This window comes from Leucoraja erinacea, chromosome 1, assembly GCF_028641065.1.
Source record: "Leucoraja erinacea ecotype New England chromosome 1, Leri_hhj_1, whole genome shotgun sequence".
Classification (NCBI taxonomy): domain Eukaryota; kingdom Metazoa; phylum Chordata; class Chondrichthyes; order Rajiformes; family Rajidae; genus Leucoraja; species Leucoraja erinaceus.
This window is the reverse complement of record NC_073377.1, coordinates 96,657,434-96,677,893: the sequence shown is the minus strand read 5'-3', so window position 1 is coordinate 96,677,893 and position 20,460 is coordinate 96,657,434. Positions and strand designations below refer to the sequence as shown.

General features: G+C 41.3%; 1 protein-coding gene across 3 annotated transcripts in view; it reads left to right on the top strand.

Moving 5' to 3' along the window:
* aff1 (AF4/FMR2 family, member 1) overlaps nucleotides 1-20,460 on the top strand; it is a 129,573-nt gene that overhangs the window by 86,176 nt on the left and 22,937 nt on the right. For all 3 annotated transcript variants that reach the window (XM_055639951.1, XM_055639960.1, XM_055639944.1), the window contains 7 exons: nucleotides 3,150-3,194; nucleotides 5,570-5,656; nucleotides 5,854-5,887; nucleotides 10,187-10,229; nucleotides 15,029-15,083; nucleotides 15,307-15,341; nucleotides 17,817-17,973. In XM_055639951.1, the coding sequence (XP_055495926.1) occupies nucleotides 3,150-3,194; nucleotides 5,570-5,656; nucleotides 5,854-5,887; nucleotides 10,187-10,229; nucleotides 15,029-15,083; nucleotides 15,307-15,341; nucleotides 17,817-17,973 (456 nt within the window). The remainder of the gene's footprint in view (nucleotides 1-3,149; nucleotides 3,195-5,569; nucleotides 5,657-5,853; nucleotides 5,888-10,186; nucleotides 10,230-15,028; nucleotides 15,084-15,306; nucleotides 15,342-17,816; nucleotides 17,974-20,460) is intronic.

Here is a 20,460-nt window from a genome sequence, read left to right as displayed (position 1 = left end):
CATCTGCAGTTCCTTCTTAAACACATGGATATGAAATAATCCTTGTTCTTTTCGACTTCTTTTTAAAAATTGAATATTATGCAGTCGTATTATTGTTCTGTTTAAAATATATATAGATATATTTACCCTTGAGGCCACAGATTTCCTCCAATATAAAGCAGTCACCAAACCTTTTTACCTGAACCAAAATAATTCATCCAAAATCTGACGTGTTTCACTTCTATATTTCTCCAGTGCTTTCAGTCATGCCATTAAACTGAGATTCTAGTTCATTCTCAGGTGGATATGAAAGAAGTGGTCTGAAGAAGGGTTTCGGCCTGAAACGTTGCCTATCTCCTTCGCTCAATAGATGCTGCTGCACCCGCTGAGTTTCTCCAGCATTTTTGTGTACCTTCGATTTTCTAGCATCTGCAGTTCCTTCTTAAACACATGGATATGAAATAATCCTTGCCAATCTTTCATTACATTATTGACCTATGAATTGTAAATGCAGAAAGGCACTGGATGGTTAGGTGATTGGACATGACCTCTGATGCACACCAGTAGCTGTGATATTTGTGGCCAATCAATTTAAGTTTCTTGTTAATGGTGACCCTCAACCCAGGATGATGATGCTGAGTGATTCAATAGGAATGTCAGCGAGGGCAATGTCAGAAAGTTGTACAGCACATAAATGGTGAGGTTTCCCCTTTAAATGTTGCTTGCCCTATTCCAACCCAAACCTGCGTGATACCCTGGCTTGCTGCATGCAGGGAGAGACTGCTTTAGTAATGAGTTGTGAAGATTGTGTATTCAGCAGCAAACTGACCTTCGAGGTAGATGGAAAGTCAATGAGGCTGATTAGCGTGGAATGGTGCCTGAGAAATAGCATTGACGTACTAGGGTGGCGATAATCGGTTTCGATAACTGCAACCATCTTTGTTTGTACTAAATGTGTATGCTCCATCAACTGGAAAATGTTTTTTTTAATACTGTTGAGTTCAATTTTAGCTGATCTTCATGATGCCATTTTTTCCCCAAAGGATACCTTGAGGTCATGAGTAGTCTGTCGCTTTTTTTGAAATGTAGCCATTTTGTCAACAGTTGGGCCAAGACCATGTGGAGTTAAGTCACTCTGCTGGTTAGTAAAATAAGCTTCTCTGAAATCACTGTGGACACTCCTTCCATCACACAGCTGGTGGTGAGAGGACTGATGGCACAAAATTGACCAGATTGGAAAATAAACTTTTGCAGATTCTGAAATTCTGAGAGAAAATGCTGGAGATACTTGAACAAAACACAAAGTGCTGGATTAATACTGGGTCAGGCAGCATCTGTGAAGGGAATGCTGAGTTACTCCAGCGCTCTGTTTTACTCAAGATTCCAGCATTTCCTTGTGTGTCCATTTTTCCGGGGGATATTTTGATGGTCAGACAGCATCTGTGGAGAGGGAAACAAAAGAATGTTTCAGAGGAATTACTGTTTATTAGAACGAAACAATCCTTCACCAAATTGGATCTGTTGTGTTTTTTAGCCTTTGCTGGGTTTCTTTCCACCCTGTCAGCTTGATGCCAGTATTACAACAATGTCATAGGCACAGCTAGTTCTGGAGCACAGGACTTCAGCACTAGAGTCAGATATTTGTCAGCTCAAACTCAGCCCCATAGGTTCTTGAGGTCATGTGACATTCTATTCCACTTACACCTCGCGCTGCCTTGGCAAGGCATCTAGCCAAGAATCAAAAATGAGTTTACCCTGACCCTTTTCCCCTTCTCCTCTCCCATCAGGCAAGAGGTATAGAAGTGTGAAACGCACACCTCCAGATTCAGGGACAGTTTCTGCCAGCTGCTATCCGGCAACTAAACTATCCTCCCAACAACTAGAGAGCAATCTCTACTGAGCAGAATCTACCTCATTGGAGACCCTCGGACTTTCTTTGATCGGACTTTACTGAATTTTATTGTGCTAGTCTATATTCCCTTGAAGCATATTTACATTCTTCTCTTGAATTGCAAACATGATACTTGGACTCTCAGCCAAATCATTTATACAGATTAGGAAAATTTGGAGCACATACCTGATCCCTACAGATGGTGATTTTAAATACTACTAGATTCGGAAATAATATTTCAAATGTGGTTCCAGGTTTAAAATAAAACACTTTGGTGCTCTTGAGATTCAACAAACCCAAGTACATTTACTTAGTGTTTACTCATTAGTGTCAAAAAAAAGTGCGGGAGGTGGGGGGTAATTAACAGGTAGTGGAAGGTAAGACCTTCCACTACCTGCAACCTCCGGCAACCACCTTCAACTAGCATCGCAACCAACTTTGATTAAAAAATTACCGATTTTTAAAACGGCAACCTATTTTCAGTCTCGGCCAGTTTTGAATTTTTTGAAATAATCGCCGGAACATAGAAGAAGCAGAAACCACTTTCGACCATTAGGTAGACTGACAAAAACCTCTGGAAACCTTGAGTGGGGCTCAAAGTCTCCAGAGGTTTCCGTTCAGGTTTCCTAAGTGGGACAGGGGCATAAGGTTTGGCTGATGTCTCAAAACTAACGGTTTTATTCTTGTTTCTCAGTCTCATAATGGCTTCTTTGACTTTCATTGGCACAGCTTTGGACCTCATGTTGATAAACAGCAATAAAAGTTTCCAAAGGTGATGGAAAGCCTGGAGGAAAGATTAGGAGCTGAGAGCTCACATATCTGTATTAAGGAGGCATTTAAACACACCTGAACAATTACAAACACCCGTGAAGCCACGTGTCCCAAACATTATGATGCCCTGAAATGGGGGGAACTATGTATAAACACTGCTGTAATTTCTACATGGTGAAACCAAAATGTATAAAAATACCCTTTAATAGAATCTGACTATGTGCACTTCAACCACATGTGATTTTGTTTCTATTACAAATCTCAAATTGTGGAGAAGGGAGGCTAATAAATAAATGATGGGACTTTGTCTCAAACATTATGGAGGGCACTGGAGCTACTTTAATTAAATGGAATCTATTTTGCTAAAATTAGAAAAAATAATTAAGTTTTACCATAAGGGGTATAGTTTTATAGTTGTATACAAAGCTAAAGATGTTTGAGCTTTCTACTTTAAAGTGTCGCTATACTAATTACACACACAGGATATTAAATTGTTTCTTTCTTACAGGAAACGTTATCAAATGATGTCAACTGTGTTGAAGAAATCCTAAAGGTAAGATCTAATGCTATTAAATATTGCATTGTTTTCATACTTGTCTGTTCCTGTTGCTTATAGGTACAGGTCATTTGATATTACGGAACAAAATATTTTTTTTGAAAGCAATTGCTGAAGTCTGAAGCAAGGTCTCGCCTCGAAACGTCGCCTATTCCTTCTCTCCATAGATGCTGCCTCACCTGCTGAGTTACTCCAGCATGTTTTGTCTACTGCTGAAGAATATCTATATTAAAACAAATAGATCCTTATTTATTACTAGACCAAGTGCGGACCCATTGGGTCCCGTCCCCCTACAAAATATACCACCACTGAGGGGTTCCCATTGTGACACCAGAGACCTCCGTTGTGACGCGAGTCGCAGCAACCCTCCCCCGACCACGCCTTGCCATCCCTCTTCCTACCCCTATCCTCCTCCATTCCCCCCCAACCCCAGCACTTCCTCCCCCTCTTCTTCACCCTCCCTCTTCTTTCCACTCTCCTCCTCTCCCACTATTCTCCTCCCCCACTCTTCCTCATCATTATGACGTAATTGTGACATTGAACGCTGCTGACGGGCAGGGCAAGTGGAAAAGTGGTTTCAAAAGTGATTTTTGTTTAAAATGGTAATAATTTGTAAAATATAATATCATATAATATAATATCAATCTGAACAAAACTTGTTTCTTTTACATCCCAGGACAATGGTGAGTAAGGTGGGCCAAAAATTGTAGTGTTATCATGTACCGTTTTGGCGGGGTTTTGGAATATCGCGCACACGCACGCACGCATACATACAAACAAACAAGATGAGAGTTTTAGTAATATAATAACTAGACCAATAGGACCCATTGAGTCCCGTCCCCTCAACGTGCGGTTGCGCGGGTTGTGGCCTGCGGCGTCACGCACACACACTAAACCCCCCCCCCTGATATTATATTAATATTATTCATTTGCTCCTTTTCCCATGTCCCCCGCCCTATCCACTCGCGCCGAGCCCCCAACTGTGCAGGTTCGCCCGGAGATGGAGGGGGTGTAGAAATTAAGGGGTGGGGGGGTTGCGGCAGCACAGGGGAGCGCTGGTCCCTAAACGCAATACTCACCACTCTCTAGAGAGGGAGGGAGGGGGGTCAGAGAGGGAGGGGGGTCAGAGAGGGAGGTTGCAGAGAGGGAGGCGGAAGAGAGGGAGGACAGAGAGGGAGGAGGGAGAGAGGTGGGGGAAAGAGAGTGAGCGGGGACAGAGAGGGAGGGGGGACAGAGAGGGGGGAGGTAAGGTGGTGGAGAGGGAGGGGGGTAGAGAGGGGGAGGAGGGGATAGAGGGGGAGGGGGGTAGAGGGGGAGGGGTGGAGAGGGAGGGGAGTGTAGAATGAGGGGCAGAGAGGGAGGGGGGGTAAAGACCCCACACCATCTCCCTCATCCTCATTTCCCTCATCCCCTCAATCCCATTACCTGCCACAGCACCTACCCAGGTCGTAGAGCAGCGCCAAGGCCTGGATCTCGGCCTGGTTCTCATACTCAGCCCGGCCCTGGCTGTAGACTGCAGCCGCCTGCTCGGCCGCCTCATGTTTTCCAGTCCAGGCCCCGACATTCTCCGGGCAGGCCCCGACTTCATCTCCGGGCTCGTCCCTGACCCCGGATCGTCCTTGGTTGCACCGGTGGCTTCTTTTTCGGCGCCGGTCACGGTCCCATCCCAAAGCTCTGAGCTCAGCCCTCACTCCAGCCCAGGCCCTCCAGGGCCCAGGCCCAGTCGCTGGGCTTAGCCTCCCCACCAGGCATCGGGCCACAGGCGGATGTCGACCCGAGCGAGTCCCCAGGCGGGCGTTAACCCGAAGACCTGAGCGAGTCCACGGGCGGGCGCGGACCCGAGCGAGGCCGTGGATGGCCGTCGACCCGAGGACCCAACTTGCAAGTGGATTGATTTTTTTGGGTTTGGAGCACTTGAGTGCCCCTCTCGCGCGGAGTGTCCCGTTCTGACGTCATTTAAAAAATATATATATTTTTGTTGTTGGAGTGCTTCAGTCACCTTCCCGCAAGGAGTATCCTACCGTGCCTTGCAAGTCGATTGTGACGTCAGTCTGAATTTTTCTTCGAAATTTGACCTTTGAAAACTTTAATATTTTGAGGGGTAGTAACTTGTTAAATATAGGTTGAAATGCGACGGGAAGATATTTATCCGGTCGGTGGAAAATGTGAGTAGCATGTGTGAAAATGGGAAGGGTGTGGCCGAGCATTTGGAAGAAGATACAAATTAAGATTAAAATCTTAAACGTTGGCTTAAGCAATCTTAATGGCTTAAATAATCTTAAACAAATTGGCTTAAACGTTGTTCTGTTGCTTGGGATCCCCCAAATAATGAAGGTGGAAATAATCTCACCATTGTTTTGGATATTTTACAGGAAATGACACATTCATGGCCACCACCTCTCACTGCCATCCAAACACCTAGTACAACAGAACCATCAAAATTTCCTTTCCAAAACAAGGTGCGTGAAAATATGTGATTGCTTACAAATTAATTAATACAAATTTAATTATTAATTTTATCTTGGTTTCTTTTGGGGGGGAAATATGTGTTATGTTCAGAAGCTTCAGAAACTCTTCAGAAACTGTTTAATAATTCTGACTTTAATTACATTGTACTCTAAAAAGACTGAAAGTTATATTTTCTTGCATTTTGTAGGACACCCATGTCCCTTCTGGCTTTGTAGGACACAGTGAGTGATCTCTCAAATCTGTTTTACAATTTGTGTTCGTATACAATACATGCTCTAAAAATGAAGATCAATCCATTATGAAATTTTGTAATTTGAAAAGATTCCCTAATTTTTCAAAAAGATGTAGTATTGTCCATTGTAAATTGCTTGTATTGGTGAAAAATTGCATTTGCAGTGGGAATCAGTTCATAGTAATAAAATTATTCTCACTAATAGAAAACTTCAGTGCGTGACTTCATTTGACTGGGTAGAGTAATGATTCTGCTTCAGAGATTGTATATGTTTCCATAATTACGTGGCAGCATTTTCACATTACTTGGAGAACCATTTTAGCTAGGTGGCAAGAAATGGCAGGTGTTTTCTGGCTTGTGTTTTCTGTCATGCAGGCAGGCACAGAATATTCTCGCTTTAATTGCAGCATCAAAGTGTTTCTGGATATTCAGCCATTCCCAGACACATTAATAAAAATGTATTTAATTTTGTGCACTGGGGATTTTCTTGGATACCTTGTGATTGTTGCAAGGAAATTAAAGTAACTGAAGTATAGGTTCCCCAAATGTCCAAAATCTATGTAAGATTTCTGAATTTCTCAATATTCCCATATTCTGGCGTGTTTTTATATCATGCAGGTCAGGAGGCAGAGAATATTCTCGTCCTTAATTGCAGCATCAAAGTGTTTCTGAATATTCAGCCATTCCCTGACACATTAATAAAAGCCCTATTTAATTGAACTCTTAAATCTTTTGGGGAAATTACAAAGCACTTGTCCTTGTCCAAAGGGAGAAGGATATAAAAGCTACATGTAGTTCCAAAGTTGCATTCAGCAAATATTTCAGAGCTTTTTTTCCTTCCCTTCTGACCACTTTTCCAGATATTTGGGTGGCTTTTATTTAGGCTGCTCATTCTGTGGGCCAGAAAAAAAGGAATAAGCTAAAAAGAATAAAACATGTGAAAAATAACGTTTAAAAATCAAACCTGCATGTGAGTCTTACTATATGTGAATGTTCATATTCTATAATCTGCATATGCGCGTATAACTATCTGTGAATATGCAGATTTGTGGAAGTCATTAAGCCCATATGTGGAGAAAGAAAGTCGTAGGTACCACAATAAAAATTGCTGCAGTAGCAGTTAGTGAGAGATAGGTTTGTGATGACCGCATAACTGTGACTATTGTTTCTGCGGGAGCTTGGTTTTCTAAATCCACTGGATTACAGTCCCAGTCAGGAATAGAACCATCTAAATACTTTTTGTTCAGCTCCTGACCTCCACTATAAAGAAGGCATTAACCTCTTTGAATCACTCTTTGCATCAGTGTTGACTAGCCACAATTTCACTGCTTGGTGGGATGAGGTCTTTGCCGCAAAGTTACAAGTGGTAGAGATGCTCAATCAGCTGGCTCCAAATCGAGTGCAACTTTGTTGTTACAAACTTTTTTATCCAACTGAAGCAGTTTTTTCAGTCAAATTGAAGCCAAAATTATTCCAATCACAGGCTACTTTTTTTTTCCTGAAATGAAATTATTGCTCATTAACATTGCTATGATATTCTCCAGTTCTGATTTTTATAGGAGGAAGCATATTTATTCCAGTTCATAGTTTAAAATGTATACAGAAATTCTGACTAAGAGAAAAAGCTTGCCTATATATTGTGCTTTTCACAACCTTGGAATTGTTCTAAAACACTGTAAATCCGGTGATGTACTAATGAAGTAAATGAAGTATAGTACCTTTTGTTATGCTAGTCCTAATATAGTTTAGGAACTACTTTATAATGGCCAAAATTTGCTTGAGGCTCCCTTGTTTTGTTCAAATTGACTATGCTTTGATCAACAATTTTGTACACTTCGCCAGCTATCTCTCTGTATGTGTAATTTGGGAGTTCAAATTTTGGAATATTTTACGCACATATGAATTAAGAGCAAACAATTAAGCTCTGCTTAATAAGTTGTGGCTCTATTAAATAGCACATCTGATTATAATTCACCTCCACATTCTCGTCTACCTGCGGAAACCGTACACCCCTTTGCTTATTAAATATCTAGCTACTAATGCCATAAACTTTTTCAAAGATACTCCTTTCACCACCCGGTGAGGAAGAGACTTCCAAACAATTACGGCCTTCTGAGAGAAAATAAATTAATAATACCTCTGTCCTCGATGGATTTATTTTTGAATGGTGATTCCTAGGTCTAGATTCTTCCGTAAGAGAAAGTATTCTACCACATAATCCTATCAGGACCCCTCAGGATCTGATAAATTTCAATCAAACATGCGTCTCTTGAAAATGCCAGTGAATGCAAACCCAGCCTGTCTAAATCTTATTCATGAGATGACATAAAGCTGAGCGGCAGTGTGAGCTGCTGGGGGACAGTGCGAGCTGCGAGGAGGATGCTATGAGGCTGCAGGGTGATTTGGATAGGTTGTGTGAGTGGGCAGATGACAGATGCAGTATAATGTGGATATATGTGAGGTTATCCATTTAGGTGGCAAGAACAGGAAGGCAGATTATTATCTGTATGGTGTCAAATTAGAAAAAGAGGAAGTGCAACGAGACCTGGGTGTCCTTGTACACCAGTCACTGAAAGTAAGCATGCAGGTTCAGCAGGCAGTGAAGAAAGCAAATGGCATGTTGGTCTTCGTAACAAGAGGATTTCAGTATAGGAGCAAGGAGGTCCTACTGCAGTTGTACAGGACCCTGGTGAGACTGAACTGGGAATATTGTGTGCAGGTTTGGTCTACTAATTTGAGGAAGGACATTCTTGCTATTGCGGGAGTGCAGCGTAGGTTCACCAGGCTAATTCCCCGGATGGCGGGACTGACATATGATGAAAGAATGGATCGACTGGGCTTATATTCACTGGAATTTGGAAGGATGAGAGGGAATCTTATAGAAACATATATAATTCGTATGGGATTGAACACGCTAGATGCAGGAAAAATGTTTCCGATGTTGGGGGAAGTCCAGAATCAGCGGTCACAGTTTAAGAATAAGCGGTAGGCCATTTAGGACTGAGATGAGGAAAAACATTTTCAACCAGAGAGTTGTGAATCTGTGGAATTTTCCACCAAATAAGGCAGTGGGGGCCAATTCACTGGATGTTTTCAAGAGAGTTAGATTTAGCTCTTAGGGCTAAGGGAATCAAGGGATATGGGGAAAAAGCCAGAACAGGGTATTGATTTTGGACGATCAGCCATGATCATATTGAATGGCGGTGCTGGCTCGAAGGGCCGAATGACCTTTTCCTGCATCTATTTTCTATGGACAGGTTGGATGAGTGGGAAGATGCATAGGCAGATGCAGTTTAATGTGGATAAATGTGAGGTTATCCACTTTGGTGGCAAGAACAGGAAGGCAATTATTATCTGAATGGTATCAAGTAAGGAAAAGGGGAAGTACAACGACTGAGATGAGGAAAAACTTTTTCACCCAGACAGTTGTGAATCTATGGAATTATCTGCCACAGAAGGCAGTGGAGACCAATTCTCTGGATGTTTTCATGAAAGAGTTATAGCCCTGTCCCACGGTGAGTTCATTCCAAGAGCTCTCCCGAGTTTAAAAAAATCAAACTCGTGGTAAGCACGGAGAATGAAAGTAGCGGGTACGTCGGAGCTCGGGGACATCTCCTAGCACCAACGGCAGGTACTCGGGAAGACGCGCTAACGGCAGGTAAGCACGGGAAAACTCGTGAACATTTTTCAACATGATGAAAAATGTCCACGAGAGCCCCGAGTACCGACGAGTGGCCATTACCGTAAATCTCCGAGTAGAACTCTTGGAATGAACTCGTACCGTGGGACAGGAGTTTTAGATATGGCTCTTAGGGCTAACGGAATCAAGGATATGGGGAGAAAGCAAAAACGGGGTACTGATTTTGGATGATCAACAATGATCATATTTAATGGTGGTGCTGGCTGGAAGGACCGAATGGCACTCTCCTGCACCTATTGCCTATGTTATCATGACCTGCCCATTCCAGGCATTGGTCTAATAAACCATCTCTAAACTGCTTCAAGCTTGTTAAAACTTTAAATAAGAAGACTAATTATGTACATGGTACTCCAGATGCGGTCTCACCAATGCCCGGTATAACTATAATATAACCTTCCTAAGTTTTTAATTCAAATTTCTAAGCAATGCATACATGCATACTTAGCTTTGGTGAATCTTATCTTAAGGCAAGGCACCCACATTAGCTGTTTAGTAGAATGGCACATCAATCTTAGATTGCTTGAAATAAATATTAATGCATGTATCTTCTAGTTTGGTCATTGTGTTCATATATATTTTCCTTTGCAGAAAAATGTGATATTCCACCAAAAAATTCAGAGTCAAAAAAACTGTGAGTATATATTTCCTTCATAATGTAGCTCTGACATTTTTACAATTTGGAATATTAACACAATTATATTTTGTTGTACTTGTCCCAAATACATCTGCTTTGAAATTAGTAATTAATACAATCTCCCTCAAATATAGCTGGTATATTCCCGACAACTTGTGTAGTGGGTTTGTTGCAGCTCTCAATTGATAGGTGAGGTGGTATTATTCTTGGTCTGTGCCAGCTACAAAAAATTGGAAAACAGTAGTAATCCATCTCCCCTTCTTTATTCTACCCACACACAGGAGTGGGCAGAATATATATATAACATTGGCTGATTTTTACCATAAAATCTTTAATTTTGAGGACATTAGCAGCGTTCAATGTTTGTTGAGGATTGATTTTTATATTTTGGCCTTGCTGGTTTCTCTTCTGTAAATATTTGCAATGGACCTAGAGTCTCATTACATTTCACTAGCATGGTAACAAACCCTCCTTTATATTCTTGTTCCCTCCAAAGCCAAATCACAGTGAACTATGCCACAGTTAAAATCAATGCAGACTGTGCACCAGTTTCTGTCATTCAGCTGTCCTCTTGCAACCATTAGTTCAATAATGAGAGAAGGCAAGTTTAAACAAGGACCAGAAGACATTGATGGCCAGCTAAAGGACCAGTTGTCTGTTTCAAATTTCCAAATGTAAGGAATGTGTACATGCATGGGGATTGGAGAGGTTGGGATAGCTGAAAGGGCAGCAAATGGAAGGTGGTGGGGAAAGATTTATTTTTGCAGGGCCAAAGCAAAAGAGTTAGGTAATGAGATTATTTGTGTAATCTTTAAAAAAAAGTCTGTATGTGGAGCAATGAATGTCTCTCCTTTTATGTCATGAGATTCTGTCATTTATTCTGCTGACAAAATAAAAGTTTAAGATAGTTTAGTTTAGAGATACAGCTCGGAAACAGGCCCTCCGGCCCACCGAGTCCGCACTGACCAGCGATCCCCACACTACCCGACACACTAGGGCCAATTTTACACTTATACCAACCCACTTAGCCTACACACCTGTACGTCTTTGGAATGTGGGAGGAAACTGAACATCTCAGAGAAAACCCACGCAGGTCACGTGTAGAAAGCACAAACTCCGTACAGACGACACCTGCAGTTACGATCAAACCTGGGTCTCTGGTGCTGAAAGCACTGTAAAGTAGAAATTCTGCCACTGTGCCGCTGGAATACAGCATTTTTACGTAGAGGAGGGGGAATAACACACAAACTGAAATAGTATCATGCAACCAATATTCTGTTGCAGTAAAGTGAAAAATGAAAATAATTCTAATGAAGTCGATCTTAAGCAATATATTACAATGTAAAACAATTAACCTTTGGCTGTAATTAATTTGGACAGAAATCAGTGGGTTGATGCCTGTCTGATGAAAATTGATCCAACATTGATTGTATGCAGCTATCTAATTGTTAAATTGTGTTCTACAGTGATGAGATTCTATCTGACCTAAGGGATTATGCATTCATCTGAGGTTTAGCAATAAATTATATAATAATTAGACTGTAGATATATATAACGATTGAAGTCTGCCAGCAGCTATGCCTATTTTATACCCAAAATTAGGTGATCACCCCAGAGAATCATTGGAACAATAGGTCATAAAATTGTGCAGTCTATAAATTTGTCAGTGCTTTGGTTTAAAGTGAAACCAATCTCAAATTGCGTTTAATTTAGACTTCAGAGATTCAGGGTGGATACAGGCCCTTTGACCTACCAAGTTTGCAATCACCCTGTACACTAGCACTATACTACACACGGGACTATACTATACCAGGGAAAATTTACAATTTTACCAACACCAATTAATCTACAAACCTGTACGTCTTTGGAGTGTGGGAGACACTCAGAGCACCCAGAGAAAACTCACATGGTCATGGTGAACGTACAAACTCCGTACAGATAACACCCTTGGTAAAGATCGAACCCAGGTCTCTTGCGCTGTAGGGCAACAACTTTATCGTTGTGCCACTGTGCCGCCCTTGGAAATAACATTTTCCCTCGGGTCTCGTGTAAAATGAAGTACATATTACAGCCAAGGAGTTTATTTTCTTACCAAATCATCCTGACGGAGTTATTTCCGTTTTCTGACTTACTATGATTTAGCAACATTTGCTACAAATGTTCGCATGCCCCAAGTATTGCACCAGTGGACACAACAGATACTTGTGCATCTCTGAGACTTCAGGCATACCAGTTACTTTCTGCCATTTACTATTCAATTCCAAGACTGAGCTCGGGGAGAAGAGGGTTCAGTGATGTTTGGCTCAGTTGCACCTTTGCTGTGGTCAGCACTGGGTGGGTGGATAGTGGACCAAGACGTGGAAGAAATGGAGGAGATTGGATTCTGATGTTTGTGATGGATTGGGGGGGGAGAGGAATTGGGGAGATAAATTCACCTCATGGGGAGATATATTCAGGATTCTTGGCTGGGAAATGACTTGCCCAACGTGGAATTGAGGTTAGAGCGTGGGGTTTATTGTAGTGTGGATTGCAACTTTTCTTACTCAAATCTTACTCAATGTCCCTGTAAACAAAACACCTGTTCCCAAAACACCTGTCCATGCATGCGATGGTGCGCCTGCTAAAATAGTTGTATAATTATAGAAGAATCTTAAGAATTTCCACTGTGCAAATGGTTCAGATTTTGGATTTTATTTTTACAAAGGATTCATTAGAGCACATGGTATTGGGGGTAGGGTGTTGACATGGATAGAAAATTGGTTGGCAGACCGGAAGCAAAGAGTAGCAGTGAACGGATCCTTTTCAGAATGGCAGGCAGTGGCGAGTGGATTGCCGCAAGGCTCTGTGTTGGGGCCGCAACTGTTTACCATATATATTAATGATTTGGAAGAGGGAATTAGGAGCAACACTAGCAAGTTTGCGGATGACACAAAGCTGGGTGGCAGTGAGAACTGTGAAGAGGATGTTAGGAGGTTGCAGGGTGACCTGGACAGGTTGAGTGAGTGGGCAGATGCGTGGCAGATGCAGTATAATATTGATAAATGTGAGGTTATCCACTTTGATAGGGGACGATCAGCCATGATCACAATGAATGGCAGTGCTAGCTCGAAGGGCCGAATGGCCTCTTCCTGCACCTATTTTCTATGTCTATGTTTCTATGTAAGTGTAACTAAATGGGAAGGGTCTTTCTTACCCTTGGCTACTTGATCAGAGGAAGCAAGGATACATGATTACCTCAATAGTCTGATCTTTTTTAAGTAATCCATCAGTATAGATCTTTATTTTATTGTTTCCTGTCAATAATGGGATTAAAAGATTTCAGTAAAGGTAATTGGGGTCACGCAATTCCAGTTTTATGTGTTACTGCTTCCCTCCATGTGGATGGTTTCCAGGAGAAAACACTGGGTGATATGCACTTTTTTTAGAGAATAAATGCATTAATTTCAGAGCTTAGTCGGCATTGTTGTCCTGTATATGTTGGAATTTATAGGGAAAAATGCACTTGAATCAAAAGTACAACAGAGTCAACAAATTATTCTCGAAGTTTAGTAACCGTTCTAATAATGTGGACACATTTGGAGCCATATTTTACATGGTTCAACATTGCTGAAGAAAATACATGACTAGTTAATTACCTGAAACGTCACCTACTCCTTTTCTCCATAGATGCTGTCTCACCCGCTGAGTTTCTCCAGCATTTTTTGTCTATTTACAGTTAATTTGTTTCAGTCGTGTCGGTCAAAGCAAAACTTTTGGCCAGGTAAAAATAAACCAGAAAATATTTGAGTTTGTTTTGTTTAACCAGAGAGCTGTAGTCAACAGCTAACTGCATTATGAAAGTGGCGTCACAGGTAGATCGAGTGGTCAAGAAGGCTTTTGGCACATTTCACTTCATCAATTAGGGTACTGAGTATAGAAGTTGGGATGTTATGTTGCAGTTGGATAAGATGTTTGTGTGGCCACATTTGCAGTTCAGTTATGGTCACCCTGCTATAGGAAGAATGCTGTTAAACTGGAAAGAGTGCAGAGCAGATTTGCGAGGATGTTGCCAGGACTTGAAGGCCTGAGCTATAGAGAAAGGTTGGGCAAGCTCAGGAGGATGAGGGGTGATCTTACGGACATGTATAAGATCATGAGGTGAATGGATAGGGTAGAAGCAAAGAGTCTTTTACCCAGAGTAGAGGAATCAAGAGCCATGAGGACCTAGAATTAAGGTACCAGGGGAGAGAATTAATAGGAACCCGAGGGGCAACATTTTTACACAGAGGGTGGTAAATACATGGAATGAGCTGCCAGAGTAGGTAGTTGAGGCGGGTACTATAACAACATGTAAAATACATTTGGACAAGTACATAGATAGGGAAGGTTTAGAGGGACATGGGCCAAATACGGGCAGGTGGGTCAAGTGCAGATAGGGCTTCTTGTTTAGCATGGGCAAGTTGGGCCGAAGAGCCTGTTTCTTGCTGTATAACTAAGGTAATGAAGAATGCACAACCCAAGCAGTCTCATCGCAACCATGGATCAAACTTCTCTCATTTGTATGATGTTAATTCACACACTCATTTATATATTAAGTCTTTGTTCACCAAATCATTGCAGAGTATATAGGGCATGGTGTGGTGCTAGTAGTAAACCATGCATATTTGAGTTATTTTTTAAAAAAAATTGAAAATGAAACTTTGAATTGGAAATCCTTTTGGGCGAGTTACTGAAACTGAACAACAATTTCAAAATGTGATTTAAAAAAATAATAATAATTTGTGCCCCATTTACCTAGTTTTCAAATTTATTTTCAGGACGCTTGAACATGACCTGCAGATCAGCAGTAGTGATGACAGTGATGTGGATCAGGTTTGTTTTTAAAATTTCTGTTCAGCATTTGTGTTAAATTAAAATGAAGATGGAGTTGCTTTGTGGAAATGTAATTACTGTGAAAAGCATGCATGGTGCGTGTGATCACTTTCTTAATTTGTAACCAAGATACTGATTAGCTTGTTTCTCTTTTCACATCATCTTCCTTCCCGTGCCACCCACGCCCCTCCCCCACCACCCACCCTTTCCCACTTTCATGCAGGTCACGGAAAAGCCAGTGCCTACCGTTCCGAAAAGGTACCTTATTTTTCAGTTCACATCGTGATATTTGGTTGTGTGTTGGCTTTTAGCTCTTTGAGACAATGTTTTAGGATGGAACATAGAACAGTATGACACAGGATCAGGCCCTTCAGCCCGCAATGTCTGTACTGAACATGATGCCAAGTTAACCTAATCTCCTCTGCCTGAACATGATCCATATCCCATCATTACCACGTTCTTATCTGAAAGCCTTTTAAATGCCACCATCGTATCTGCCTCATCCACCATCACTCTTTGCGGCGTTTTCCTGGCACTCACCGCCCTTTGTAAAAATACAACCTGCCCCATACATCTGATTTAAACTTTCTCCCCCCTTACCTTAAAGCTATATTCTATAGTCTTTGACATTTCCATCCTAGGAGAGAGGTTCTGATTGACTGCCCTATCTCTACCTCTCATAATTGTATACTCTTCTATGCACCAGAGAAAACAATCCAAATTTATCCAGCTTACCTTTATACCTTTATTCAGGCAGCGTTCTGGAAAACCTCTTCTGCACCCTCCCCAAATTCACCACGTCCTTTCTGAATTTGGGGTAATGTGAACTGCACACAATACTTCAAATATGGCTTAACCAAAGCCCTGTAAGATGACTTCCTAACCTCAGTGCCCTGACTCCTGAAGGCAATGGTACCACATGCCTTCTTTACCACTGCATTATCCTTTCAGAGAGCTGGTTCCTCAAGTTCCTTCTGCAAATCAATGCTGTATAGTGTCTTTTCATTAACTGTGTACTTTCTTCTTGTATTCAACCTCCCTGAGTGTAACACCTCATACTAGCTCCCTTCCATATCTCCAGCCATTTCTGTAGCTGATCTACAACTGGTTGAAATACTTTTGGCAGCTTTCCTCACTATCTGCATGTCCACCAATTTTGATGATGTGTGCAAACTGACTAACTAACCTATCTATATTTACATCCAAGTCATGTATATAAACAACAAAGGTCCCAGCACAGATCTGTACGAGACTCCACTGGTCACCGACTGCCGCCACAACCCTCCGTCTTCCATGGGAAGGACAATGCTGAATCCAGACTACCATGTCACTGTGGATCCCATGCATCTTAATCTTCTGGATCAGCTTACCATACGGGGCCATATCAAATGGCGTATTAAAATCCATGTGGATAACATCCACTGCCCTACCCTCACCGATCACCTTTGTCATCCCTTCAAAAAATTCAGTCAAGTGTGTAAGTCTTAACCTGCCTGGACAAAGCCATGCTGATTGTCCCTAATTACCCCATTCTCTAAATGTGAGTAAATCCTAACCAAGAGAATCCTTTCCGATGGCTTCTCTACCCTTGCCATTAGGTCCACCTGCCTAAAATGTCCTGGATTTTATCTGCTTCTCCTCTTAAACAAAGAAAAAACATTGGATACACTTCAGTCCTTCAGGACCTCGTCTGTGGCTTGTTAAGATGCAAATATCATTGCTAAAGCTCCTGCAATCTCCTTGCCTCTCTCAATAATGTGATGGATCCTCTCAGGCTATTGGGAGTTATCCACTTGATGCTCTTCAAGAGCCTAACCACCATCTCCTCCTTGATCTACATCTGCCCTAACAGATTAATATTCCCCACACTGATCCCACTGTCCTCCATGTCCTTCCCTTGTGATGAACCACAAACTCCACATTGACCTTGTCGGTAGACCTAGAGTTATGCAGCACAAAAATAGGCCCTTCGGCCCGAGCTTGCCTATGCTGACCAAGGTGCTCCTCTACACTAGTCCCACCTGTCCGTATTTGGCCCATATCTCTCTAAAATGTCTATCCATGTCCCTATCCAAATGCCATTTAAATGTTGTTATCGTTTCTGTCTCAACTACCTCCTCTATCTGCTCTTGAATTTTAAAAATAAGTGTAAAAATAATTATTCTATTAGCTATTACATTATTACTTTTGTTAACTAAATTTCCGATCTTGTAAATTGACATGTCGAGCATAAATCAATTAAAGCAGCAAAACTATTGAAGTCCGATAAAAAATCGTCCACCGTTACAATTTTTTAAATCTACGATGTAATGCATGTTATCGTAGTTGCCATAATATAGTTGGGTTAAACTGTCTGTTATGCATTTTGAGTATTTTAATCTAATAAGGTACTTGCAGTGTGGTACTGAGACATCTAGTTTAAAATTAGTTCTGAGCTGAAATCAGCAAGCATAGTTGTTGGAGTTCTCTGTTTTGCCCTGGCATTCACCACCTGATGCACTGCACTCAAATTTTATATGAAACAGTGATAGTTAAAGTTGCAATTAAAAAAAATAATATTGTAAACAAATAACTCACAGAATTTTATGCAACTAGAATCATGTCATGATTAATGAAAGTGCAGGTTAAATCATTAGTACTAGAACAGCTGCAGGTTAATTATTTTTCTGTGATTCTGTATGGACTGAAAAAACATTTAAAACTACATGTTGTCCTCTCCCACCATATTTTTAGTGCTTCCTTGTTGCCTCAGAGTGATAATATTTTATCAAGACATTCCAGTGGTGGCTTAAACAACTTAAGTGAATCTGGCAATTCATCAGGCTCTGATTCGGAGAGTGAAAGCACCTCTACAGACAGTGAAGGAGCATCAAGGGCTCCCACTCCTGAGGTATGACAGGCTGGAAACTGTATATTGGAAAATTAATGTTTATTATTGAGCCTTTGATTTATTTTGCACTGAAATGCATGGTGATTGGCTATGACAAGGTAATGAGAATTAACTAAAAATTGCAGTCATAAAACATTATCTTGTACATTTGTATGCAATTAAAAACTGACATCTCCTTGCCCCCTTCCCAACCTAATCCTTTCCCTCGAGAAGAATACTATAATAACCAATGCCAAGTTATTTTGCACCACTCTGGAAATTTAATCACTCTTGCTAAGAATTATCCTTGGCGGCCTGATGCATTTTTGACAATAGACAATAGGTGCAGGAGTAGGCCATTTGGCCCTTCGAGCCAGCACCGCCATTCAATGTGATCATGGCTGATCATCCCCAATCAGTTCCCCGTTCCTGCCTTCTCCCCATATCCCCTGACTCCGCTATTTTTAAGAGCCCTATCTAGCTGCTCTCTCTTGAAAGCATCCAGAGAACCGGCCTCTGAGGCAGAGAATTCCACAGACTCATCACTCTCTGTGAGAAAAAGTGTTTCCTCGTCTCCGTTCTAAATGGCTTGCTCCTTATTCTTAAACTGTGGCCCCTGTTTCTGGACTCCCCCAACATCGGTAACATATTTCCTGCCTCGAGTGTGTCCAAGCCCTTAATAATCTTATATGTTTCAAAGAGATTACCTCTCATCCTTCTAAACTCCAGAGTGTACAAGCCCAGTTGCTCCATTCTCTCAGCATATGACAGTCCCACCGTCCCGGGAATTAACCTTGTAAACCTACGCTGCACTCCCTCAATAGCAAGAATGTCCTTCCTCGAATTAGGGGACCAAAACGGCACACAATACTCCAGGTGTGGTCTCGCTAGGGCTCTGTACAACTGCAGAAGGACCTCTGCTTCTATATTCCATTCCTCTTGTTCTAAACATTTCAGCATTTTCTCACCCCAAATGATGAATTAGATTAGATTAGATATTACTTTATTAATCCCCTTATTCAGGGGAAATGCGGATGTCCTTGCAGCACACTAATAAAAATACAACATAGCATTCAAGAAGTTTAACATTAAAACATAGAAACATCCCCCCACAGTGGTTCCCACTGTGGGGGAAGGCACAAAATCCAAAGAACCACTGATCCATCCATTACTCCCCATCTGCATTCCCCTGGAAACCATCGGCTGCTGATGCCTTGGGCCTCCTGGATGTGATTGAACTTTCCAGTAGAGGATTGGTGACTAGAGAGATCACTAATATTCTGCTGTCTGATGTTTCATGCCTGTCAGGCACAACTTGAAGGTTGGACTTTAAAGGACAAACATTTTTGCCAATAAATTCTATAATTATGCTCCAGACTTGCTGTGCAATCTACATGCTATGCCCTTGGTAGATGCCACAGTTCAAACTCACTCATCCAAAATGTAACTTTTGTTTAATTTTACTTTCTACCCAACTTTAGAATATTCCAGTGGTGTCACTGAAAATGTGGATATGGGAAATATGTTTAATTTGGTATGGACTTGCAAAGGTGTTTGATAAGGTGCTACTTAATCGATATCATCAGCATTGAAAGCAATTAAATAAGTTGTTGCAGCATGCATGGAAAAGTTCCTATATAATTTTAAACAGTGGTAAAAAGTTGTTTTTCCTCAGTTGAGGAAAGTGTGTAGTGGAATTCCCAAGAGGTTAGTTCTTTAGAATGATTCATACTTGAGTCTAAAGGGTTAGATTTGCAGATGACATAACATTTGTTATGGTGAATTTGAGCAGGATTGTCATTGACTTCAATGAGGTTCAGACATGCTGTAGAAAGGGTCAATAGGTAGCAGATGAAATTTAATTTTCAATAGCTGGAAGGGTGACTCTTTGGTTGGAAGGATGAGACCATGATATGAACTAGACAAAATAATTCCAAAAGAGATGCAAGAACAGATATAGAGTTGGAACAACAAGAAATTAGCACCTTCAGCCCAGCAAATCCATGCCAACCATCAAGCATTTGCTTATACTAATCCTATATTCACCTACTTTTGTTCTCCTCACGTTTCTATTATCTCCTCCTCGATTTTACAACTCATCTAACCACTAGTAACCAATTAACCCTCCAAATCACGTGCTTTGGGTGTGGGAGGAACCTTCAGCACTAGAGGTCAGGGTTGAACTGAATTCACTGGAACTGTGAAGCAACTAGCTGTGCGACTGTACTGTCTTGGAGAAATATGTACGCAGTTTGTTGAAAGTGGAAGGATTAAAATACACATATAGGACCCTATAAAAAGTGGAAGTGGTTAAAATACACATATAGGACCCTATAAAAGTCAAGTGTAAAAGAGTAAGTAAGTCACAATGAAGCTTCATGAAACCTCTGTCCAGCCACTGCTGGAGTATTGTCACTATTTCTGGGCATTGTGCTTTTAAAATTATTTGAAAGCTCTACTAAAATGATTCCTAAGCAAAAGTCATCAGTTGAGTGGATAGGCAGATGA